The sequence below is a fragment of the Athene cunicularia genome, assembly GCF_003259725.1.
Source record: "Athene cunicularia isolate RWA chromosome 27 unlocalized genomic scaffold, athCun1 chr27_part1, whole genome shotgun sequence".
NCBI classification, from domain to species: Eukaryota; Metazoa; Chordata; class Aves; order Strigiformes; family Strigidae; genus Athene; species Athene cunicularia.
In genome coordinates, this window is record NW_020799138.1 from 2,804,877 (window position 1) to 2,832,445 (window position 27,569).

Here is a 27,569-nt window from a genome sequence, read left to right on the forward strand (position 1 = left end):
AATGGAAAAAGTCTTGAGTAGCACCTCCTTACTCCTGCTTTTTGCTTAGGAAGTATGTTGGGAACCAAAAGGAAGCCAATTAACACCTTAATTGGTGGCTTTCACACAAGTGCTGCCTGCCTCCAGACCTTATGCTGAGGTGCTGCTTAGAAACTCCTTGCAAGGGATGTGCTGGGAAGCTGCATCCGCACGGGAACCACAGCGGGATGGACACGGACACGACCTGGACACAGACACTCGAGCAGTGCACGGGAGGTCGATGGGAGATACAGAGCAGCTGTCAGGGCATCTGAGCCCCGCATCTTCCTCGGGGAGGGACTCACACAGAAAGGGAATCGCCCCAGAATATCGATCACCACAACACGCAGTGCAGGACGCGGCACACTCAAGGCAGCTGAAACAGGTCATGATTTTCCAGTCAATTCATCGACCTTCCAGACACAAGCTGGTCAGAAGTACATGGCAGAAGGTCAAAGCTCCTTTAATATATTACCATGCCTCAGATTTTAGAAATTCCTTTTTGTGCTATTACAGGAGTTTAAGCCTATTTTTCACCGCTTATCCTCCTACTTCAAAAAAACCAAGCCTGAAGAATTATATTTTTGCTCAGCACTTAAGGATTATTTTTCAAGTGATAAAGGTGTCCATGTGGCTCATGACCAGAGAGGAGCTGTGACAGAAGACATCAAGTTCTAGAGGTAACTAAAAGACCCCTAAAAGAAAAGACATTAAGAAAAGAACATGAAGACTGACCACAAAAATATGTTGCTATGAAATTTATATCATTCCCAATTTATTATGCATAAATTGCTCTTTAAAACTGCTTATATCATACACTTTCTTTATCAACACTGCATAAAGGGCATCAATTGTTGCTTGCAGAGTGCTACAGAGAAAGATCATTTTGGACTCAAACGTGTCATAGGTTTCTTCTCACAGAAGCAGACTCTGTAGAAGAGGAAATTATTCCTAGAGTGAGGATCTTAAAGAACAGCTTAAAAAAAAAAAAAGACAGATAATTGCACATTTCTGCATCCTGCTTGGACCACACTTTACAAAACAGTTTTAAAAATGATACTAATCTTAGACAATTATTTGATGTATTTCACTAAGGTTCTGATTGTATTAAGGCTTCCACAGTCTTCCCAGTCTACCTGCTCAGAAACACGCAGTCACTCTAGATTAAGGGCTTGATGTTTTCGCATTACAGTTCTATCTACGTTTCTCTCTTGATTTTTGCCCTTTATTCTTTTTTTTTTTTCTTAAAAGGGGAAGAACAAGTCAAGGGGTATATGAAAAATGAAGCAAGGTGTTGCTGACTTGTTTCTCTGAAGTACAAAGTAAACACTGACCTTTCAGAAACTAGGTGAATAAATTAATCCTCGGTTAGAACATGAAAGCATTTCATGAAAGCTTTGATTCTGCAATGTGATTCTCCTGCTACATTTCCACTCCTGCAAGTTTGCACTCTAAGTAGGGACACTGGATATTTTACGTAGTCTGACACACTCCTAGTCCTGAGCATGTGCATTGTGTTTGTTCACTGGAGACACTGCAGCTTTAAGGTCATTTACATTCCCTGGTATTTAAGTTACACTACAATATATGCAAAAGTCTTTAACAGCCTGCATTTGTCACTGTCCTTGAAGAACTTGGAAATGAGGTTTAGCACTCTGCTTACCAAGAAAGAACCAAACTAAGACACATTTCTGGAAAAAGAACAAGACACTGCTTCATTAGTACTATCCCCACATCTACTGGCTTCATTACAGCAAACCACAAGTCTTTCTTCCATGATATTATTCCAGCAAAGGAGAGTCCAAAAATAGCATTTCGTCCTCAGTCACTTTCATAAATGTGTAAGAGCCAACTAGTCAGACTCAGTAGCAGCTGAATATTGCACTGCCATTAACTCGGTGTACAGTTTAAGTCTGAGTGGTGTACTCATGGTGTCAGTGGAGAGTAATGACAATGCTGGCTCAGTGATGTGAAGACCCAGGATGCAAAGGAAGGGGAGAACACAACAGTACCAGTCACACACTTGAGCTCAGATACTGGCTTTTGGAGGTTAAAACTCATCACTTTCAACTGCGTGGAGCTGTGTGTCATCTGCATCCGTCATGCTGCTCTCTTGGGATTCGTCTGTGCCAACTTGAAAGAAGAAAGAAACACAGAGTAGTCAAACACTACCGGGCTGCTTCGTTACAAAGATTCCCCACAATCAACTCCAGCACATCAAAAGCACAGTAGCAACGGGTTTGGGCTTCCCCTCCAAATGCTGTAAACCCATATGGCTTTTCTCTTTTTCCTTCTAATACACTGATCCCTGCCAGCTTAATGAAGTGTAAATAAATGCAATTAGAAAGGAATTAACACGAAGTACATACCAACAAAACATAATGCCTTAGCTATGGTCTGTTAAAAGTGGGACATCTCCAACACCTAGTTAGGTAGAGACTGGTATGGAGGGTTCCAAAACTGCCTTAGGAGCAATTTAACCTTCCCACTCCTTCCAAACGCTCATGTTAGTTACTCACTGCATCAGCGCGTCGTGACCACTCAATTTACAATCAAGTAACATTCAATTAGTTGAGTTGGGCAGCCTCTGCTTTCTCCCTGCTTCCCTGACAAAGAATACTACATGTGGTAAGAGAACTGCTATGAGTATGTGCACACAGACGTTTCTGATGCTTGAAGAATTACTTTGCTCACACAGCGCAGATGATGGCTAGCCTAGGGCTTCCAGGAAAACTAGGTTCCTACTGCTATTTGAATAAAGACAGCATGTCGTGCACAGCACACAAGATAAATGTGTACGTACCGAGGGGCTACCCTTAAATATTTAACTTCTATACTTGTTAAAATGAGAACAAAGGTAAATATCTAATGATGGGTGTTCTTCATTACACACAGGAATGCAACTGAGTCTGCTTTCCATCATATAGTTATCATATTAATTGTAAATTCCCAAATACCCAAGTTGTTTCATGGGTAGAAACACAGATGCTTTTTATCACTTGAATGCAAACACTTTACAGGTTTCTGTACAACTGACACAGCCAGTCCCACGTTTGGCAATTTAATGCACAAAATGGCTTACAGTAGCCAATATACAAAAACTAATTCCTGCAGCCCCCAGCACTACCTTAATTTCAGCTTGTCTCATGTACCCTACAAGAGTTATTCAGCTGAGACTGTGAAACTCTCCTACAATTTATATGCACAGCCAGGGAAATGGAATTGCTTACACACTGCCCAGGAGTTTTATTTTGGTTATGTTTGCTAGACAGATTAAATTGATTTTTTTTTTTTTTTTTTCTTTTTGGGGTTGGGTCTTTCTGTGGGTTTTGAGGTTGGGTTTTTTGTTCTTGAGGTGTGGGGTTTGGATTTTTTTTGTGTGGGTGTTTTGTTTTTTTTTTTTGTACTGCTTAGGTGCCGTTCAGCAGTTCAAGTACTCTGTCTCCATCTTCTGGCCAGAACCACGCTCAGCCCCCAGTGAGCCAGCCCTCGAAATTCGCCCCATTACAACAGCAGGGAGAGAAACGCCCTTGACACTTCAGGAAGTGCAATGCAGGATAAGTTTTCAGTATTAAAAAGCAAATTGTATACAGAACCCATGAAAATCTACGCGATATACTATAGGCAAACATGCCAACCTTTTCAGCTGAAGATTTAGAATTGCTGAACACAGCACGTGTGTAAATGAGAACCCAAAACCTGCTATATTTTCTTCTTTGGAGGAAAAGAATTATATTGCTTATTACTATTTACTTTCTATCACTATTTCAGTGGATTATTCCCAAGTAGTGTAACAGAAGTGTTTTACTTTCTCCGTTCAGATGAAACTGTTTTCATGACTTTTATCACACGCTACCTTTTTATGTTTAGCAGAACAGGTATTTTTACCCAACATCCACTCTGTTTAAGTTCTAACAAGGCCTCTACAGACAGTTTCAGTTGCCATTCAGTTACCTTGAAAGGATTTGATGCTTCTACAAGTGAAGATCTGCAGCTCTGGGAACATCTTGCTCTCCTAGGATACTATTAGTCAACCATGATTTGTATGAATTTACAGTATCTCTGTCCTATTCCATCTACAGAAATTCTAAAGAAATGTCACAATCCTTTATTTCATGCTTACTCTAGGAAGCATGAATGAATTCTGAGTGAAGAGCCTCTGAAGTTCTTACTTGCCAAGCAGTGAGGTTGAGCAGCGTTTCACTTGTTAAACCTGGGATTCTTCCTACCACCTAAGTGGAAATACATCCTTGAATGACAGAGGGTGGGAAATACAAACCTGATTCATAAGGGTAACATTCACTGATTTGCTCTTCTTGAGTTATTGGTTCTTCATCATCTGGCAGGTAACGTTTATCAATGGCCTCTTTAATCTGGTTATTGGCTCCTTTGGGATCTAAGTCCATTGCCCATGAGAAATTCATTAGGGCCAAATGTGTTTGACCCAGTTTTTTATAAACCTAAAATAAAAGCATAAAAGGCTACATTTACATGAAGTTGCTACTTGAAGGTTTGGACAAACATGCCAAGCCACAGTTAACTGCTAATTTATGAAAAGCAACAGAGGGGAGAGAAAGATTTCTTATACAAGTCCCAAGGGAAACAGCAAGTATGTGTAGAAAGAGTAAGCAAGTGTTTCTATTTAAGACTCCAAAAACCTTAAATTAAACTAGCAGCTGACAGATTCAAAAGCATAAGGAGGTGGATCTTCAGATACAAATTTAAGCTTTGGAACGCTGCAGCAGGGTGTACTTTTTTTTTTTTTTGCTTGTTGTACCCCCTCACCACTCTTGCAGTTTCTTGAGTCACCGTGATCCCAAATCTCCTTGTGGTTCAGGAAAAGTCTAAAATCTCAGATGTCTCATGTCAGAGGCCCAGAGAACAACCCAGGGAAGTATCACCATGTGCACTCAATCTTACACTCTTCCCTACAGCTCTCTTACTGAGGACTAGCAAAGGTAGGATACATACAGGTTAGACAGATTTTTGGCCATTCTTACATCCTCAAGTGGCATTTTAATGGTCATTGGCAGGTAGAGAAAACAACGGGACATTAAGTGACACCTCGGCCTGAACAGCAACACTTTCAAGACAACACTGCACTCCAGAATCCAGCCCCTATTTTACCTTGTCACTGTTAACTTGCACCAAAGCTCCTTAGCATTAAGGACAGAGGAGCAAGTAATTTACCTGTCTTAAAAATTTAAACACTGAAAGTACTTAAGTTTGTCAAGACATGGCAACACTAATGCCAGTTTAAATATCCAGCTACTCCTGGACAAATACCAGTCAAGAAATTTCAGCACAAATCCTTTTACCTCTCTCCAGTTTAAAAAAAAATAAATTAATAATCTCTCTAATTAAGAGTTATCCAGCACCGTGCTAAAAATAAGTCTGTCTTGTTGCTTCCTAGTTGACACCCCACAGAGGAAGAAAGTTGCAGAACTTAAAGCATATTAGCAGAGAAGATGGTGAGAAAGGAGGATTTCTATTTCCAGATTACTTTTCTCTGCCATTAAACACAAAGAAGGTTGGAATGTAAACACAGCTGACAAACTACTAATATCTTTTCCTGTGCTAGCCTTCCCCATTGAAGATTCTTCTTATTTTCAAACTGAGAATCTTCTACAATTTTTGGGGGGAGACTGTCAGCTGAAAAGGACATTGTGGCTATTGATGGAGACTTAGTAGTAGAATTACTCCTTACACAGCATTTCTGATAGAATGCATTAGAGTGTGATTCAACATTTTAACAGCTACACACACAAATAAGTAACACTGCTGACTGATGGATGGACTATCCCTCAAAATTATAAGGATTTCCACTGATCACATCACTGCTAGAGTTCCATTTTCAGGGAAAGATACATGGCTCTGCACATCTCCTTTCCGTGAAGTATCTTTACCACCGTCAATTTATTGATTTTTAAAATTAATTATCTTTCAAGTTGACAGCGGTGAAATCAAAGCAGGCAAATAACAACACTGGCTTGGGTTATTTTCTTCTTGGTTTGTTTTAAAGAGAGCTGCTGCAGTAGTAATGGTCTTTTGCATTTAAAAGCTGATACTGTGAGCAGTAAGCCTTATTTAAAGCTTTGGGAATTTTTAGAATACTGCTCCAAATGGAAGCAGCTTAGTGACAGGCATCAAATTTTCTCATCAGGCATACATTTCTGCAACAAAGGAAACCAAAGAGCTTACGATCACAGTTAAGTTCTACCTACCTTTCCTATTAAAAAGTAAACAAGAGACTCTTTGGGAACAATCTGTTTCAGTTCTTCAAGTTCTTGTAAAGCAGACTGAAAAAGGAAGAAAAAAAAAAAAAGAGCTTAGTAACTAGAAGCTAGCAGTCTGCAACCAGTTATGACATCACTAAACTGTGACTTCACACTAACGTGGAAAAAAAAAAGAAATCCTGGCATTTATATACAGTATATTCCATCAAAAGCAATAGTACAATCTCAGAAGCATCTAAAATTCCTTTTACGTTAGGTTTTTATTTAACAATTGTAGCATATTATAGCCCCATTATTACAGAAATATAGCAAATTTATCAGGCTTTGGTCTCCTACAACACATCTCTGATATAAATGCCCCTGTTGCCCCCAATAAGGCATAACTAGGTAGAAGGCAAGAAGCTGGCAGTGTATTTACAGGGGGCACTTCCTTTAGAATACTGAGCTTCTGAAAAAGTGAGATGTTGATTTATTTTGTGCTGGATGTACTGTTCTCAAGCCTATGCTTTTGAAAGGTTCTGGTTTCAGATATGTATCTGTGAACTTTTATAAACTACTGTGTTTATATTAGGCATCTGAAGTCCAAAATATTTAGTAAAATTTCTACTTTATTTTTAAACTAATTGTTGACACTGGAGCCATTTATTCTACTGTGACAGTAGCCTGGCATTATTAAAGAATCCTACCTAAAAATATTTAGTCTGCAGTTAGAAATAAGTGTTGGTTTTAGTTATAAAAAGTTACATTCAACCCTCTCAAACTTATTCATGTGAAGACAATTTCAAGTTAGGGCTTGCTACATAAAAGGAAGTATAAACCTACATTTATTTACCTAACACTAGCCAAATTTATCACACTATCAAAATTCTCTTACTACTGGTGCTAAAAACCACCTTTCATTAAGTTTGATGTAGTTTATGTGAACAGCGTAACTTTAATCTTACAAGACTCAGCCCAATAAAGAAAAGAGGGTCTAAATGTTTTATTTCCTAAAATATCATTTCACCATGGTCAACAAGTTCCTTCATTAACAAGGGGCAGTAAGGTAGTGGACTATTAGATTTTTTTCTTTCCTCTTCTATTTATCCTCTGCTTTTAAATTTTAAAAACAACTCATGAATGGGCACTTCATTAGGTGCTTAATACATTTTATATTGAACTCGTTCATCAAATTATTTTTTTTTTTAATTTCTAAGTAAAAGTTTTCCCTTTAACATGTGCATACACATTTCTGAAGCAAGGTTTCAAAAACCAGACTGCAGCTTGTCTTCCACAGCCAAAAAAACAGGCCAGAGGACAACAGTCTCTGGAAAGACACTGTGGGAAGATCTTCACTTATCCTAAACAGGGACAGGTCAGCAGGGGATCAGACCAAAATTGCTTAGGCTTCTTATTTTTCACTCAGTAATACAGCCTTTGAAATCAGTGGTCCTTATTGTTGTAATTGGTTATGGAGCAGTTTGCTGAGCCTTTTTTAGTAATCTAGTATAAACTCATGATAAGACAGTCACATGTTGGTGACAGCTGTAATAATTTCCTCTTCTTTTTTTTCCAGGGTCAGACTAGAATAACTAAAAAAAAAAAGCACCAACAGTTGGCCCCAGATTTTCTATCAAAAAATTTAACATAGTTCCCTTGGTGAAGGTGGCACCTGACAAAGCAAATGCTTCACGTTAGCTTCTACAAGACAGGCCAACATCCCAGGCTCTTCCTGCAAACCCTGATGCTACCCAGTGTTAGTCTAAAAACATTTAGCTTCCAGTGCATTCCCACTCTCAGCTACAGAAGTTTAAAAACAACTTCAGGTTGTCTACCTGTACCAAATCTTACCTTGTATTTTTCATTTGCAAATAATACAGAAGCTCTATGGAATTTGCATAGCGGGTTCTTGGGGTCAATGTTAATAGCTTTGTTTAAAGTATCCAAAGCCTTTTCAGATTTTTTCAGTGCATGCTGGACCTGTTACAGAAAGAGAGAATAAATTTAAAATGGAAGATAACAGCTTATCTATTAGACAAGGACAAATCCATTTAACAACATTTACTTACAGTCTATTCCTTTCAAAAAAAAAAAAAAAAAGTCCAATTCTAGACCAAGTCTTAACAAGCTTTCTTACAGGAAGAAAACTTAACCTCACCTTGCTTCCACCTCAAAACATCCTCCCCACCCAATGGCTTACAGGAATTGTTTAACCTTTGGCCAGGAGTGCACTCAAGGCCTTTTGCTGTATGTAAGTGAGAAGCAGCCACTACCCCCATAGAACGTGACACATCTCTGCCAGCAGGTAACCACCCACCAGACCTACAGCCTTGAGTCCACCACAGATACCCCAGAAGTGCTTCCCAACTTTGTACGCAAGCGTTCGCTGGAGGGAGGCTCCAGCTTTTCAAACAGCCCTATCAATTTAATAGAACGGATAGTGGCTTAAGTAACAGGCAGCTACTTAAACTTCACTTGGCACCAAGCAGCCTAAGTAGTTATCGCTTGTAGATGTGACTGGAACAAGGGCACTGCAAACATACAGCCAGGACAAAAATACTCTGCTCTGAAAGGTGAGACGGGTGCCTTAGCGTTTTACAGAGCTGGAAGTGCTGGTCCAAACCCATACAATAGCAGTTAAAAGCCACTTAATTTAAGTATATCCCCCCAAAAAAACCCACAAAAACCCAAAACCAACCTCTGTTCACATTAATACTCGCACAGTCTTGATTTTCATATCACCACTATTTTGGTTGACTCACAAACATGACCCGATAGTATAATTTAATTACTGGCTAAAAGTAGTTTGGAGAAAGGGGAGGGTTTATTTTCTGACACATTAAAGCTGTGGTAATTCATTTATATGGCACTCAAGATCCTCCAACAGGTACTCTGAATTTTCTTGGGCTTTTTTGCTAAAAAGATTCAGAATTACTTTTCTACTGCAAACAAAAAGACAGAAGCAGATTAAGACACAAGGATAGAGTTAAGTGCAATCTACTTACTACTCCAATGTGACACAGTAAGACTGAGCTCTGAGGATTGATATCAAGTGCTTTCTGGAAATGCATTTCTGCTAGACTGAATTTTTCCTGTTTGTAATAAATCATCCCCAACCCATACCTGCAAGCAGAAAAACAATTCTGTTAAATGAGACTGTATTCTAACCCAACTAGTCTTTGTCAGTGAATACGACCTGACAGAAATGGACTCGCCAAACACACCCAGTGTGGGAAATGATTTCTTGTGTGAAAAAGCTTTGTCTAAACCTGTCTTGGGGTTTTTTTGGTCAGTTGGGTAGTTTGAAAAATTGACAGCTGATACACAGGAAGACTGGCTAGACATCTACAAAGTAAAAAGCACACAAAAGTTTCTCAAAACTAAGTGACTTACACTAGCAGATCTAACTTTTACTGTTTTATCTATTTTTTTCCCACAGAAAAAGCTGTAAAGAAACTGACTGTATCCTAAGGTATAAAGGGCTGTAACTCTCAGATCTAACTGCAGTTGAAGAACAATCAACTAGGTACATGAGGGTGCTGCACAGAACAAAACAGCTAGGGTAATGCAGCCAAGAAGATCTGTGGAGCTCCAATGAGGTCCACGTCTTCTGCAGAAACAGCTTTGCTCTTTTATTAGAGAGAAGAGTGGTGAGGAAATGACAGCAGCAGCAACATCCAGAAGAGATTTCTCCAAAAGAAATTCTCTGTCACGTGCAGTAGGAGGGGGTGAAGCAAAACTTACCATGCATTATAGTGTCTCGGGTTGACTCTGATTGCATTTCTAAAACAAGCTAATGCTTTGTCTAGTTCTTCCGTTAACACAAACTCATGCCCTAACAGGGTGTAGGCATAAGCATAGTTTGGATCAACTTGAATGGCTCTCTGGAAGAACTTGATTGCGATGTCATGCTCCCGCTGCAAGCTGAAACAGTTTCCTGCAGCACACCATGCCTAGTAAACACAACAGTGCAAAGTTAGCATGCTTTTTACAACTCAGAGTGACTAAGTTTGAGCTGAACAGATTTTTCCATACTGATTTACATTAATGATATATAAACTTCCTCCTAGGTTAAAACAATAATAGCAATAAAACAACAGTTAAGTCTCATTCATGAGAGGCAGACAGGCCTAAATACACCTGATAGCTAGACAAGCTGAAATACAGAAATCAAGAATCTAAGGACACACAGTAAGTTTGGGCCAATTAGAGACTTTGATGACTAAAGCTTTTGAATCTGTTGAAAATGCTAGAAATAAAACATCTTAGATATTTAAGAGTAATGAAGGGGGAGACAGTACTTTCACTCTTCAGCTCCCTCTAAGTGACATATCTGGAAATCTGCGGAGCATCAATTGTAGCAGCAACCTCCTCTTTCCCTCCTGCTCAGGTTGTAAAGCACCACAGCCCTGGGTCTGTGCTTTCCCCAACTGTTAAGATCACTGCCACATCACCTAACTGTTCTCCACTCCCTTTATTAGAATCTGCATTTTCTCCTCTCCGGAGTAGCTAACTACAACTACTAACTGCTTCATTGGTTTTGATTTTTCAACTATAAGACAAGCTAACAAGACAACATTCTGTTCTCCAACAACAACAAAAAAAAATATCCCAATATAACCTACAGTTTTCTCAACTCTGTTAAGAACACATTTATAAACACATACATCTATTACTTTTACTGTGGCAGCCATTAAGATGCCCGGCCTTTTACATGTCATAACTTTATATTACCATACACTCTGAAGTTTAATGGACTTTGGCATAAAAATGTGCAACACTACGTCTGAAAATAAATTCTAGTGCAAATATGTTTTAAGTGCCAGTGAATTAACTACAGCAGTTAAAAGGTGTTACAGGAAAAAAGATATTTCTTATCTTGGCATACTGGCAGCAGTAGGAGTGACGAACCCGTGATCTTCCTGGATGAATGGTGCCAATGCAAATTTAAATAACCATTAATAGATAAAAGGTTTCAAACCTGTTCCGTGTAAGCTGATATTCCAATTCTAAGAAGCCATTTCAGGCATCATCAATTCAACAGACAATCCTGCCACCTCCCTCTCCAGTTCTGCCATGCAGTTCTCACAGGAGAATACACTGGAACTAGATTAGAGCTCAGAGCTTTGTTCTGAATCATTGATTTTGCCACACAGGGTTCCCCTCTCTCATTCAAGACCACAGCATTTTATACCTCTGGTGAGTTTTTATCCATGTCCGTCAAATCCTTTGAAAGAACTGAAAGGGCAACGTCTTTCTGCAGATGCCACAGCGTAGTCGAATAGATCTCCATGCCTTCTACTCTGTAGTTTTCAATCCTTCTTACTTCTGAAAATACTCTCTCAGCCTAAGATCAGAAATTAGACTTAAAACAAAATTCCACCCACCAAAGCAGAGCAGATAAGTCAAGGTCAGAAGCCTCACACATCCAGATTGAGCATTCTCTTTGCTTTATAAGTGTACTATGCAGAGCTACAAGTGTTGTAACTTCCCCTTCAAGCAAAGGAAGCAGCTACACCCCAATATAGCTATGCCAGCAAAAATGCAGCCAGCCCTCCCTGCTGCTGCTCAGACTACATTTTACTGTTTCTATCACAGCACACAAGCAAGGCAGAAAGTTACCTACAAAATCAGAAAAAGTGCTGCATGCTTTCATGGGCCAGTTATGACCATCAGCCGTTCTAACATATGACAGGTATCACATTCCTACCGAGTGCTACACCCCTCCAGTCATTGTGCATAATAATTCCAAGGCAAAAGACACGACAATCATTGCAGTAAACACGGCTGATGCAGGGATGAGGGGCATGCATAAGCATGTGACAACACATACGTGTGCTTTACTTTCATTGGAGACAGCTATGCTTCTTATCAAGAGCTGATTCCTGAAGTCTTTCTGACATAAGTATTTATTTCATAACCTTAAGTTCCAGGTTACAACACTCAAAGCAGCAACAAGGGAAGAAATCTAGTTTCAGGAAACCATTAGGGTCTGTAGCCTCAGTTTTCAAAATAAACTATTAAGAAGCACAGTGTGCTCCATCTCTAATCAGACTGTGTACAGTTTAAAAACCGCTTCTGAAACCTGCTGCATTTCTCTCCTGCACACAAAAGTGTTTTAAAGACTCCTGAGGAAATGGGCACATCAGCTATCAGGACCACAGTGACAAGGAGAGTTAAAACTGTTGGATAACCCTTAACCACTTGCTTGTTTCTGAAGCAGTTTGACATCACCTCAGCTGTGCCAATGCTGTCGTTTCTGAGGCTGCAAAGGAAACTAGGTTATTGATGTGACCTGCACTAACTAAAAAGGGCAAGAGAAGTTTTTGGTTTTAAAACTCAAATTGTTTCAGTGATCTAATCTACAACACTGCAGTACAATTACATCAGCACAGCTGTGGGTGAAGATGGGGAGAGGCAAGGAGGAGACCTCAATAGTTGGATGAAAGAGGAAATAACGTTAAAAGAAATCTGAAGTGTAACTCAGCCTCTTCAGGAAAGCTCAATGACTACTGACGCAGATTCAAGATCTAAATCCATTCCAGGTGTAACTGTATAAATAATAAGTTATCTCAGCTGTAAACTTCCCATAGCTTTTGCACAAAACCTGCAGACTTCCTACAAGCTATGCAAACAAGAGTGAAACAAGGAAGAACCAACCCACACAGCTCCTACCTGCATATATTCTGCAAGTTCGAAGTAAGCTCTCCCAATTTGGCACAGCACCCAGCCAGTGTTGTAGTGGTGGGATGGTAAATGGCTTAAAATACTTATCGCTTCTTTGCAGTTGTACGAACACAAGGCTAAATAACCTTTCCCCATGTCACGAAGAAGGCTCATCAAACCTTCTAGGAGAAAAATACAATAAATAAAAGTGGAAAAAAAAAAGACAGCTGAGATTTATTTACTTTAAATGGCTAATCCCATAAACTCTTCATTGTGGCAGGCACTGCTCCCGAATTTGGTTATGAAAATCTTTCTGAAGTTCCCAAACACTGGCTTATGCACTCTTAACTTAGGCATAATACTCTAAACATCAACCCTTGCAGTGGAAGTCAGATAACAACAACTTCTTAAGCCAGCAACAGAACGCTCAGGAACAGAGAAACTGAAGTTCAGGGCAACTGGAGTTTTGCATTTACAGCAGCTATTCAAACATTTTGTTAGGTCTGAACACAGTTTCCACATGTCTGGTATCCATGGATACATCTTCTTGCTGCTTGGAAACATTACTGAGCCAAAAAGAGAGGAATTCAACAGTTTGTCTAGGATTTTCTGACAATCTGAATAAAGACTTGTTTTAAACAAATGCGAAATATGAAGGGAAAACAGACTACATAAACCCAATTTTGAGGGCAGATGACTGGATTACTCATAGCTCCTTTGAATCAGTTTCCAAGGATCTTGCCTGAAAATATTTTAATCATTAATAAGGACCAGAGCCTGCAAGATACATGTGGTTACAACTAGCCACTTCTTACTACTTCTTCACAGGCTCTTTGTAAGTTAACTGGAAGAAAATGAATTCAATGTCTTTATACAAAGGTAATAGTTGCAGGCTAACTGAAACAAGAAATAAAGAAACACTGGAGCAAAAGATTTTTTCATTCAACTATTAAGATATAGATATATGAAGTTTTACTCTACTACAGTCTGATAGTATTTAAACAGACCTGCCGCTGCCTTCTGTAGCGTAAAAGCCTGGATCTGTGGCGCAACAGTCGAAATTTTCCCTTCTGAAATGATGGAAGAGTCCAGTTTGGTAATTTCCAAACTGTCATTTAAGTTTGGTTGAGTTATTCCTCCCTTATTTGTTTTACTTTTTGTTTTTCTGTTTGGAATCTTGGGTGGAAACTTCATTTTTAATTTTTTGCTGTTTTCCTGCAAGTTAAGAAGAGTAAGAGTTACTTATATAAAAGTCTTAAATCCAGGTAACTAAACATGTGAATTTTGTAAAGTTATATTTATGCTTCTTTGCAGCCTTAACAACGATGCTCAGCCATTTGACTCGGTATCTTCACTAAATATGTTTAGTAGTTCATTTTTAAACAGCAAATGTTCACATCACCTAACTACAGTGCATTAGGCCTCAGCATTCCCAAAGTGTGGTGTCCCACAAGTTTGCAAAATACGTGGTTTGTTACCTTTGTTGTAGAGCTATCACTAGTAAACAGGCGGGAGCTTCTTCGAGGCAGTGCGTTTGGTGGAGCAGCAATTGTTGGACTCAATACCTGAGGTGTTGTACTGAAAACAAACAGCACACATTAAAAATTAAAGTTCTTTGCTCCATTTTTAATAAAAACAGCTTTTACCTTTGTTTTAAACAAAAATGCTTAAGTGCTACAGCACAGAAATTCCCATTTCAAGGGATAAAAAAAAAAAAAATCTACCTGTTGCATGTCAAGAACATGAGCAGAATTTCCTTACAGCTACTTTTTAATTTATTAACAAAATGATCTAACTGCAAAGGAGATTTAAAACAAACAGACCAACTACCACGCATGAGCTTCCCATTATCCACTGAAGTTATTTTACCTAACAAAAATACACTTCTTCCTCATCCAAAGAGGAACTTTGCAGGAACACATACGCAGGTTGGGCAAATAAGAGTCAAATTCCTTCAAGAAAGGAGATGCAGAAGATAATACCAAGATTATTTTTTTTTTCCTGGTTTTCCCCTACCTTGTCTGTGGGCCAGAGCTCTGTGTTTGTGCAACAAGAATTGGAGTGACTTCCCGGCTATTTCCACTCTGTGAGAAGACAGATTTTGTGCCAGCTTGGCTTATCCTGCTGACAGCCTGCATAAGACAAAGTTTCTACAGGTTTGTTATTATGCCACTAAGATGTCTCAATCTCTGCTCTACCAAACCAAACCCATTCTGCCTGTCAGACACTGCACAAAAGGAGGACAAATAAAGATTCTTTCAATAAAGGGTGAAGGGTCCCCCTCCAAGAAGCACTCTTCAAAAGCAGTTCTCTTTCTACATGTTAAAACACCAATTCTGTGCACATTATTTGAAAGATATAAAATCTCCATCTAGTGGCAAGAAACTATACGTTAAGATGTTTGTGCAAGAATAAAAGATGACTTTTAAAGTTCCTTCTCCACAGAAAGTTATAAAAAAGAAACTGAAAAACCAACCACGGAAAGAAAGATTTTTGAATTATCATATTACAGTCACATCCAGAAGCATTAAGACCATTAACTCGTTGAGGTGCTCCCTGTAGGACATCTGAGCCTGCCACTCCCCTGTGTAACATATGTTTGTAGCATAAATCAGTATTTCACAAATTAAATCAATACTGCATGAGCCTATACAGAGACAGACTGCTTCATCAAAAAGGGACCTGCATTATGCAGTGTAGGAAGTTAACAGGGAGATCCCTACAGCCAAGGTAACACGGAGCAGCACGTTACTGCCTGTCAGCTGAGCAACACTTTGTGCACACACACGAGTTTTTGTACCTTTTATTTGCCACAGGTTACAAGCGTGTAATATGATTTAGCACCAAAACATTGTCTTACATCTTCACAGAGCTAAAATGTGCTCTTTGATGCCTACCTTGGCACAGCTGAGGTGTGGGAACTCTGAGCTGGGATAACTTGACTGTGAATCTAAGACTTAAGGAACAAGTTCAGATTGATACTCCTTGTCTGATGTGTAGACTTCCTATAAAGGATTCAGGACAGGTCCTCCCCTCCCTGCCTTTTAAAGAAAGCTTAAACCCTATCTTTCTGCCTACCCTAGGGACACTAACATTCAACTCAGCTGTTTGGAAGAGATGTTCTTTGAGACACCACAAATCGGCCACTGGGATCAATGACAGCACAAGCAACACCAGTTTATGCATTATCCGACTTCTAAGGTTCTGTCCTTCCCTTCCCTTCTCAGTTTCTTTGTTATCAGAGGACAGTTTAGGCGGCCAGCAAGCATGCTTGCCCACTCAGATAGGAAGCCTTTGGATTCATCCTAATGTTTCATTCATTTACGTAAGCGTTTCCTAGGAAACTGCCTCCGTTAACTCATGCACATTCTAGCCACAGCTACACTAAACCATTTCTAACTCTGTAATTTGAAGAGCAGAAGTGAAACTGGCCAAGTAATTATTTTCATTGGACAAAGCATGCATCAGAATTCTAAACTGTTTATTAAAATGTATTAAATATTTGGTTTTAGGTAGTAGCACAGATGCACCTGGGCAGAAAGCATTCACATGGATTCATGAAATTTATGCCTTGGTACTGTTGTGCCATACCAAGCAAAGCAACAAAAAAGCAACAAATATGACTGGATTCCCACAAACTTTTCATCTATCATGTAGAATACATGTGAGATTAAATGCAGATGAGTACTACACTGAAGAGCTGCACTTTGCTGACTATTTCAATCTTTTAGACTCACAAAAATTTACCTTCCTACACATGCACCATCGACCACAAGCCAGTGTTTTCACTCATACGGTGGAAAACTGGTTGGTCCTGAGCAACTACAGGGGAACTGGATCAGCGATATAAAGCATACTTCCAGCAGACTGTTTTAGCACAGTACAGCCCCAACAGAACAAAGGCAAAAAAAAAAAGAGAGAAAAAAAAAGAGAGAAAGCATGACTAACAGAACTAATAGAAAGTGTTGCAGTAATGAGGTGTCTAGAGACAGGACACCATAATGCCTTGTGCAATGAAATTCCAGAGTTCCCAGTCACAGACTTCAGAGGACCATCCAAAGGAGGAAAAAAAAAAAAAGTTATCTGCGTACTGGGCCAATGAGAAAAGACAAACAGTTTTTAACAGCTCCCAAATTCCACTTACAAAACAGCACAACAAGCTGAGCACCAACTGATTTGTCCAGAGCATCAGAAGTAGAAATTTAAGTTCTAATTTTTGAGGAATTCAACCCTATTGCTTGCACTGAGTTTTAACAAAAAAAAAAGAAGTTGGCCACCTATAAAACACTAGCATCCCTCATGCAACTTCTAGATTTACTAAAAATACTGGGAAAAATCCTCAGGTTTTTTGTTTTTAGAAAGGAACAAATGGTTCTTTAACTGTCACCAACATTCCACCTCTCATTTATCACTATGGCAACTATGGCAGTTTCTTACTGAGTAAAAAAAGACAATTTTTAGTTTCCTCTACACAAGACTTAGCTCAGTGAAACAGCACCATTCTATCAGTCAGCCCTTCACAGACCACCAGCAGTATTTTGATTACTCTGTTCTCTAAACTAGAATTCAAGAACTGCTTGCAAGAAAGCAGCAGCTTCAGCTCACTCGAGGCTTCTAGGATTATTTGAAATCATCTCTGAAAGTACGTGAATTAAAAAAACCTGAAAGTGAAAACTCCAAGTTCAGACTGTCTTCAGACTCTACCCTGCACACTGAGAAGTTATGAATCCTCGGCTGTTTAGAAACATTTGTGTTTGTACATTCCTCTGATGGCAGGTGGACAGAAGATAACAGCACCTTCCTCAGGTCAACTCTAGCAACACCTGTCAGCCAGCCTGCACATGCCTGTGCATTTTGAGTGGTAGGGAATAAAGGGCTTGTTTTAATTAGAAATGAAGGACTATTGCTTATCATTATAAAAGCTGAGAAAAACAAAACTGTTTTGCTAGCCAAAGAAAGTGACACAACAGGTTGAAAATATTTACAACACAGACATCTTTGCTTGTGATGGGGTGTATTTTTTCCTCTTGCTGCCTCATTTGCTTAGCTGAAAAGATTTTCAAAATTAAAAAAAAAACTATTGAAGCTTTAGAAACAGTCGTTTCAATGTAACAGACTATTCTACAAAGAATTTGATTTTACCTAACACTTCAGAAAAAGCCTAAAAAGTTTGTCAGATAAATACCTGACCAGTTGCAGTCGAATTAAAAATGAACCGCTCCTTGCATCCCCAACCTCACTAACCTATAAATATACAGAAGCTAGTGAACAACATTTTATTTTGCTGCATGAAGTAATTGTTAGTAAGAGCAGTTGGGCTTTTTTGTTTTACACACACACACTTTGTAGACAAATTATACATAAATTTAATTCTCAGTGGACCCAAACCATTCCCACAACTAAAGGAGACTGCAATGAGTTTCACACTCAAACTGTTTCTCAAAACAAATTTTCTAAACACTAAGTTGGGTTCTCTCCACTGTCAGCACAATTCAGCTCACATTCAATGTTTGGTTTTATCTGCATTATGGATTCCTCTTTAAAATACCCTGCAATGTCAAACTCATAGAACAATCATATTCCAGAATGCAAGATACCTTCTTTGAAGGTGCTCCTGTGGATGGCACATCAATTACAGAAGAAGAATTTGTGTAGTTTTGTAAATACGGTCCATCTCCAGGGCTTGGGGTTTCTAGTGGCAAAATTCCAAAGCTGAGAACAAAATGAAGAGGAAGGGTCAATGTCTGAATGTTAGACCACAGGAACTGATTCTGTGGTTAAAACAGAGACCCAGATGATCGACTTTATTTCAGAACTACTACTTTGATTTATGTTAACCCTCTAATATCTTAAATATCCTCATCAATAAAAGCCACTTTAATAGAAATTATTCTTATTCATGACATTGAAAAACAGAAAAATAGAGAACATTCTTTGTCTGCCTGCATAATAACTAACAGACACAGAATATCCAAGTATTGATGGCTTGTAATACAATGCTGTTTAAGCAAGATGGCATATAGGTCAGAACACACATTTACACACTCTTTAGGGATAGCTGCTCTTCAAGGAATGCTCTTCAGATTTTATTTCAGAGCAGAAACATACTCCTTTAAAGACTTTCCCAGTGTGAACGTCACAATAAGCAATATATCAAACTACGAGTTCCTCTATTCTAATCAAAAACACCAACTGCTTCTTTAAAAAAATCAGGAGAGCTCAACACTAGGACCAAGAGCAGTTACTCCAAGTTGTTCAGCTATTGCTTCTTCAACATTAGTTACAATACACTATCACCCTGTGTGTTTGAGTACTCTGTGCAGCACCAGACATCCTTCCCATTGCAAATCAAACGTGAGCAACAGCACAGCTGCAGAGCAGGAATTGTCTATCTCAAGGACTTACCTTGGAGTTAGCGGGCTCAAAGCCGCAGGTCCCCCCAGTAAACTCCGCCCAGTTTTTGGTTTATTTTGAGCTTGTTTAGATAATATGGCAGTTCCTGACCCAAGAGGGACAGCATCTGGTGAAATTACAGCTGAGTCAATGTAAGACATAGAAGAATCCGTGTTCAAGGAGGAATATTTTGAATTGGAGGACTCTAGGTTGATTCTGTTCAACTCCTGAAAAATAGAAGGCAGCTGTTAGGTACTCAGTGTAGTTTTTAATTAGCATTTTTCAGTTAAGTATTTAAATCAGTCTTTCCAGCTATAATTTTGGCAAAACTCACAATTGTGTCTTGTGGCGTTTCCATAAGGACAGTCTCAGGCTGTCTGTGGGGTATGTTGTGATTAGATACCAATGTTGTGCAAGTGTTAGGCAGACAGCTGCTGAAGTTCTGTAACGACGTTAATTTAAATGTTTGGTCAGGGTCTGGTTTTTCACCTGTAAGATCAGAATGAGATTTAAAATAAGAGTTATTCCTGCCTCTATATGCTGAACATTCAGTATGAAATAAGGACGACAGGGCACAAAGCCTTTTAGAAGGGGTGCATTCTTATTTCATTGTTTCAAAGCCCCCTACATTAAATCAGAAGCGTTCTTCTACAACAAAACCCTGGATGATCAGTTTTAGTGAAAAATAAGACTTGCTTTTTTAAGTTACTCTCAGAAGCATTGTTTCTAAGGGCCTACTAACTGTAGGCTGGAATACATATGGTATTGTTAAATCCAAAAATGTATAAGTAGTGAAGATGGAAGAAAACAAGACAAAAAGCTCTAAACACTGGCAAAGCACTTTAAATGCATTATTGCTCACAAAACCACTCCCAAAGAATCCTGCTGGCATTTTCCTTCCTAGTTCCAGACGAGGAGTAAAATAAACCTAGCCACACGGCAACGGCAAATCAGAAAGCTTGACATAACCAGAGATGCAGAAGATACCTTCACTAGTAGAACAGTTCTGCAGACTTACCTATTTCACATAGTGATTCAAAAGGGGACCAGAGGAAAGGATTTAAACTAAGGCTCTTTTGGTAACATTCTGATCCTTTGGCAAGCCGGTCTGTCTTGCTGCAAAAAGAATGTGACAGTTTACAGGGAAGCTTGAAAACAGCACTTTTGTTCAAGATAGCTTTCCAGAAGAAAAGTTGAAAAACAAAAGCATGTTGAGAGTCACAGCAACATTATACATTTTTCATGCCACTGAGTAATACTGAGTTCTTTTGAAGTTACATGACATATTTAGACACAGATGAAAGTTAGACACAGTGCTCAAAAAATAAGCACTAGTATAGCTTGAGAATTGTTTTAAGATCTGCTGTTCTTTGCCCCAGCTTTTTTCTTTTTTGTAAACATCAACCTGACTGCTAGCCTTCCAGCCATTTTAAATATCTATGGATAATATGTTTCCATGTAAATTATGGGCTAAAGTAACTGGCTACAAAGATAGCTGCTTCCAAAATAAATTTTTCTGAAAACAGTTATACTAGGGAAGAATTCAAGAACCCCACTATTCCTACTCAATCTGTTCACATTTACTGAAACCTTTCTCGTATCTAGGCAAAAGCAACACACTTAAATATGTAAGGTTATTCTGACTGGCAGTCCTCAACACTTTCATTTCAATTTTACAGCTATACATCTGTAAAGCAGATACAGAAAAATCAAAATGGCAACACCGAGAAACAGGCCTTGAGAGTTTCTCTTAGAGAAGTGTACAGAACAAACCCAAAGGTATTTAAAAAAAAAAAAAAAAAAAAGAGAGAGACTATTGGATTGCTTGCTTAGCAACCCTGGAAAAGAGAAATTTGTGTTTTCAGTCAGAAGCACTGGGTGAAAGACAAACCATTCCCAAGTTAGTTGTGGAGCCAACTATCTATCTACATCTATCACACCCTGAAAATGTGCAGGCCATATAACCCAGAGACAGGTGTACCCTGTGGTGACTAAAAATACTTGAGTAGAATTGGGCTTGGTCAAATAAAACACTTCAAGTTTTATTAGACAAAATGAAAAAGCGACATTACCAGTAGACATGTCCCAGTAAAGAGAGTGTAAAGCATGCAGAGTCACCAAACTCCATAACAATGTCATCATGGCTTTTCTGTTTATTCAACACTCCACCAGATAAGATCTGCTCTCCTTCTGCAAGCCTTTTTAAAAAACAAGAGGTTTAAAGGGGTTACAAGGCTCACAGTATTGGTAGTCCAGTGTTTTCACCCTGCTGCAAACAAAAACAGAAATCCACTGTCAGTGTCCACAGGTTTCAAACCAAAAACTAGTTCCTGCAAATTAATTTTAAATAATTGCTGAATTCCTCTACCAGCATGGAGGTACGCAGTATTCTGAAGCTGAACATCACTTTTGGGAGGGAAGAAAGCCAAAACAAACCCAAAACCACACACCAAAACCAGAGACATGTAATACAACATGACTTTTCCAGAAGTGACTAATCTTAGGTAGAATACTAAACAGAGGACAAGAAAGTCTTCTAGACACTTCATTTTTGAAGGTACTTTACCTGGAAACAAGCTAAGACAATGCTTACTTTGGCTTTGTTTCCCAACTAAGAAATACAATCTGTAAGGCTCCACGCACTCAGTTAAGATCCAATATTGGGATATGACACAGACTTAGGGCTTTAATGCCTTGCTTTCCTGCAAGAGGGGCTCAAAAGGAGAACAAAGGCTCAGCTTCCGTCTCCTACACCTGCACTGAGCAGTACCCCACACATGGAATCACTCACTATTAGGCTTAAAAATGACTTTATATAAGTTCTGGGAATGGGAGGGATTCTTCTGGCATTTGAGACACACACCTGCACAAACAAATCATCTCTTCTTGCCTCCACTTGAAATTATACTTGTAGGTAGATGCTTCTATCAGTATAGACCATTCCCACAAGAAAATAAGGTACATCTGCATAAATGAGCTCATAACTGTAATAACAATGACAGTTCAATTTAACAAATTCTAAAGAATGCATTTTAAAAAAATCCCACCTATCTAACTGAAATCAGTTCAGAAGCTGGTGTACTATATGCACACACCAGACTTCATAGAATCAAGGGAGGGATTCAACCGCTTCAAATTTATTCCACTGGGACCTTTCCAAGTAGAGCATTAACATGATTTCCCTTTCAACAGAAGATGCAAAGAAACCTGTATCCCAATAGCGCCAAAAGTGTTAAGAGAGTGTCAGAAGAAACACAACAAGTCAAGACATCCTCGCTACTCTAAAAATGTTAAAGGGCTCACCTACTAAATAGAGTATCAAAGACTAAGGAGCTTCCCCTGCTGCCTCTGGAGAGGCCTGCATTTTGGTTATGTGTTGTGAGCAGGATCATGAATCCTGCAAAATAATCACATCATACTGTATAAAACTCCAAACATCATGTTACCTATTCTAAAGAAATTACACTTTTTTTGGGTCAGTGAAAGAGAGCCACTCAAAAAAAACAAGGCAAAAAAGCCACAATACATAACCACAAGCTGTTTTGTAGAAGACAATTAAGCTTCTCTAAAGAACCCCCTGCAGTACTTAAAATTTTTTGAGCAAAAATTTTTCCCTTTCTTGGTGCCTCATCCTCTGCATTCTGCACCTCAGCCAGATATTGTTTCCTACTTTTGAACTGTAATGTCTACATAGAAGTGAAATACCCTCATCAACAAGTTCTCAGGGCATTAAGGGCTGTAGCTTGAGCAATTTCATTATATACTTAAGACTCCAGAAAACCAGCAAGATACTCTGACACTATGTCAAGGTTCATTCTGTTGTTGAATACATTCTCGGATGTGAATTCAAGGTGGGTTTTTAAAAACAAATTTCTGTCTGACACCTTTTCTCTCACCCACCCATCAGCAGCAACTGGGCAAGAGGAACAATCTTACTGTTCGAGGGAAGTGGCCTACCCATTAAGTTCATACTGGGAACACTTAATGAAATAAAAGTATCAGAGAAACACAAAGCCAAAATAAACACTTCCCAGAGTGGTCTCCTTGAGTCATCCTAGCAATTAACATTTTCTCCCTCTACACAGCTTGACAACTCCTTTTTAAGTTATTCAATACCTTTTAGAGGTGTCTGCAATATATCTGAAAGCAAAGTGAATTGAGTTTATGATAATCTTTAGAGCTGAAGGACCGATGAATGACTAGTTTATGCAATATGACAGCTTCCAAAGAGGAATCCAAACAAAAGTATGCATTTGTAACCCTGGACAGAACATGAAAGATTTACTTACTTGCTGAGGTCGACACAACATTTTGCAAGCAGGTATTTACATTGTGGGGTAGTACAGCTGTGTCCCTTTAGGAGCCTGTATGCTTTATAGGCCTTTCCTGAGCGGTAGTAACACGTTGCCAGTAAAAAGAGTGCTTCTTCTGAATGTACTAAAAAAAAATATGAAAAAGTCATCAGTTGGTTGTTTATCATTTTGTTACGAGGAATTTGGGGACAGGAAGTAAAAGCCAGTTAGGAACAAGATACAAGAAAACCTGAGTACTGATATTAGAGAAATTCATTACTCAGTGAAGCACATTTCTTTATTTGTCAGAATATAACGAACTTCCGTATGCCATTCTCTTGTATAGTCAGACCAACTCTTAACACCTACTGTTCTAAAAGAACTTTGATCCTTCTGGCTATCCAATCTAAAGGAGTGATTAGCCAGCTTGCTGTTAAAGTAACAGCAAGTCAAGTGAAGCAGTCATTCCTAGTAAAATAGAGCTACTTTACAACTCTTGGCCACGCCAAGACTTTGGCTCAGAGTATTATCACACCTGCTAGTAACACTCTGCACTAGCTAAGCAGTGCATTAAAACTGGCACAACAATTGGCTCTTAGGAAGTACAAGAACTTTCAGAAGGAAGATCTATTTCAGCCTAAGTATCTTAATTAACAGTTATAATCCTAATTTCAAGTGATCTTTTCCTGTTTGCAATTTTACGTCTGTTATTTTTCTAAAGCACTTGGTGCTGTGTCCTCACGTGACTTATTGGAGCAGATTTTCTGATTTTAATGATTATTAAAGTTGGTCAATTACCAGTCACCTTCGCCCCAACATTAAGTCTTGTCCTTTTTGCTGCCTACACTCCTTATTTCACTGGGAACATGGCTTAACATCACCATTCATATGCTTCGTTTATTTTATGTTAGAAAGGAGCAATAGGGACAAGTTCTAAAAATCCTCTTCCCAAGCTGAGCCCTCACAAGTTTCCAAATTCTGAATGAATTAGTCAAGCTTCAGGAAAAATCACCTTTATCTAAACACAGAACAAGATTAATCAAGACAGAAATATTTCTCAATGGAAGACACTGGAAGTATTTATATTTGATGTCTGCTTCAACACTTCTTCCACTGCAGAGATGAATTCTGTACCATACCAAAAATGTTCTATTTGAAGAGCTTGACTTGGCCTCCAGAGTTAAGACTGAGGTCAGACTTGCTGATTTTACTTGTGATTACAGCATCAAGAACAGAGAGCTAACTCCTGAAGTAACTTTAAAACCTTACTGTAAAGTTATCAGCTGAAACTTTAATGCCAAAGAATGCACTTTTGTGAGGGAACGGTGAGCATTACCATGCTGGGGTGTTAATCTGAGCATTAAGCTATGACTGCGTGAAATACCTGTATGACTTGATTTTAACTGTTTTGGGGGTTTTAAACAAAAAGAGGGAGATTCCTAGATACACTCACAGATTACATACAGCCATCATGTCTTACTCTATTCTTTGTACTTCCCCAAAAGTTACACTCGAATCACCCTTATGCAATTTTAAATCAAAGAAAGACTGTCTATAAAGGCAAGGAGCTTAAATCTCCAAACAATTAAGAAATCCACATTACTTTATACTCTTCATAACACACTAACATACGAATGGAATTCAGCATTAAAGGAAACAATTTTGCTGTTTGTTCACCTACATGGATCTCTTCAGAAAAATCAATATGAGCATTGTACAAAAACCTCTTTGGGCAACCTGCTCAAATCCTTTGCTACACTGAAAACTGACTATTTTAAGTTTGTGTCATCACCCAGACAGTGACAATGGAAACTGAAGACACAAAGGGAGGACACTATTAGCCTTAGCCTAAAACCACCAGAAGATCTTTTGAAAATTAAAGTTAAATCAATTCTTTTATCCACTAATTTAACACACTTTGAGAGTTCCGGGAAACTACCAAGCCACAGATGTGCCCGCAAGGACAGTAAGTGCAGATGGACTTAAAAGAAGGTCTTCTCAGGGTAAAATCACCACTGCCGATACAGAGTCACTGTATTCAAGTTCAGCAGCTTCTATTCCACAGTGTAACTACTTATTTTAACCAGAAGCCAGATGTTTTGTTAGCAGTTAATTGCTTGAACCAAGTGACAGCATGCATGCTGTTCTCTCTCAGCACTGTTGGTCACTGAAAAAAAAGCTGTTTGAAGTACTCTTGCAGAGTATTATTCTGCAAAGACAGCATCAGTACCAAGTCATATTTTTCTCTTGGCTGCTGCAAAAAGCGGAATCTCTTCATTTCTACACCCTTGGCAATTACCTTCAGTCTACCATTTCCCTGCATCTCAGTGTGCCACGTTCAGGGGAGGTATGTCATCCCAAACACCATTTCCTTTCAGTACACCTAGACTGTAAGGTTCCATAATATTCTACATAATACTTCTCATTTAAACACCAGATGGAAGACCCTAGGTTTCACAGGTAACCTTGACATGAGGAAAAAAAAGTAATTATTTCTCAAAAAATGAGGTTTGTGCTTCCATTGTTATGTGCATTGTGTCAGGCGAGACACTGAAAGAAAAACGTTTCATTGCAAAACATGGAGCGTGAAACAGGTTATACAGTTTAATTCACATTATAAACTCAAGTTGTTTAGCATGAGAATTTATATTACGCTTACACTTTAGCTTGAGGGTTGGGTTGTTTTGGGGTTTTGGTTTGGTTTGTTGGTTTGTTTTTTGTTTTTTTTCATTTTAGTGATTAGGGGACGATACCTTTCAAAATACAGAAAGGCTGAACACTGGTATCAAGGAGAAAGAAGTAGAGAAGAACAAAAAGCTTATTTGAGGTCACGGAGGAAAGGTTAAGGAAGAAGGACTAGAACACATGAAAAAAGTACTCTTTGAAGGACCCAGAAAAAGTACAGATCTGTGTTACTGCTGCCTGCTCAGTATCTAAGACATCTTAGATCTCACAGCATTACAACGAAGTAACAACAGGAATTCAACAGGAGATACCCATTCCATGTGTTCTGATTCTCACTGTCTCAATTTCACTGTGCTTTTCTCTCATCATCACAAGATTATCTCTTTCAGCTAACACACCAATCAACATATCTGACCAGCATTACTAGCAAAGACAGTTTTCCCAATCAAGACAGTTTGTAGAATTTGTGTACTGCATCTCTACGCAAGTGCCCTTGGAAGACAATGCAATGCTTAAGGTTATTAAAAACACCTCCCCATTTGACACCATACCACAGATCACTGTAAACACTGTACTTAAACACACTACTGTTTAATTTTAAGGAGGTTTTACTGTAAAATACTATTGCTGCTATTACCTGATTTGATTTTCCAACCTAATTGCAAGGCATTTTTCTGCTTTCCCCAAGCAGAAAGTTTAAACTTCATTAGCATAACAACAGGAGTAAAACAAAGCAGGACCAGAAGCTCAAAAATCCTAAATTAAAATAAGCATCAACTTTATTTGTAAAATACATACCTTCTGCATATAGTCTTTCGGCAAGGAACACCGCATCGCGGTAAGCATAGTGGTTAAGTGCTTGCCATATAGCAGCCTGCAAGACAAGAAAATAATCTAAATTTAGAGAGACGCTTTAAAAATGCAAAACTCATTAGCTCTTACTGTCAAAAGGGAAAGTTCAATTTTGTTTTACTGGAGTCATAAGTAGAGAAAGATAAACATGCAGGCAAAGTTTTAGTTGTTTCAGCTATTACTAAGGAGACCTAAAAAAAATCTCAACAAACTTAGCACTGAAGTCATGAACTAATCTAAGGATGTTGCTCACTAGTTACCACACGCAACCATCTACAAACCTCAGCCACCACACACTGAAATGACAGCGAGTACTTCCACTGGTTACCAAGTTTTAGCCCGGTGCACAGCTGAGCATGAATTATTGCAAACTACCACCAAACAGTAACACATTAAGTAAAGGTAAAAATAAAACCCACCCCCCAGCTGGTTTACCAGAGTATTCCAT

The 27,569-nt window shown here is 38.8% G+C and overlaps 1 protein-coding gene across 1 annotated transcript; it reads right to left on the bottom strand.

The window, feature by feature from the left end:
- CDC27 (cell division cycle 27) lies at positions 1-27,569 on the bottom strand. The gene is made up of 19 exons (XM_026864614.1): positions 27,557-27,569; positions 27,068-27,163; positions 23,582-23,729; positions 21,365-21,490; positions 20,311-20,408; positions 19,627-19,781; positions 19,305-19,519; positions 18,497-18,611; positions 14,916-15,031; positions 14,378-14,477; positions 13,907-14,114; positions 12,909-13,081; positions 11,428-11,580; positions 9,978-10,186; positions 9,239-9,356; positions 8,085-8,213; positions 6,243-6,317; positions 4,298-4,478; positions 1-2,151 (listed from the first exon to the last, which is right to left on the bottom strand). The coding sequence occupies exons 1-19, from the start codon at positions 27,567-27,569 to the stop codon at positions 2,069-2,071; spliced, it is 2,511 nt and encodes an 836-aa protein (XP_026720415.1). The 3' UTR covers positions 1-2,068.

Excerpts from the sequence above, each read along its gene's own strand:
- CDC27 (XM_026864614.1), bottom strand. Across the intron at positions 18,612-19,304 it reads TTGAGCCCGCTAACTCCAAG|CTTTGGAATTTTGCCACTAG; the intron begins GTAAGTCCTTGA and ends TTTTGTTCTCAG. Across the intron at positions 9,357-9,977 it reads CCGAGACACTATAATGCATG|GTATGGGTTGGGGATGATTT; the intron begins GTAAGTTTTGCT and ends TTCTGCTTGCAG.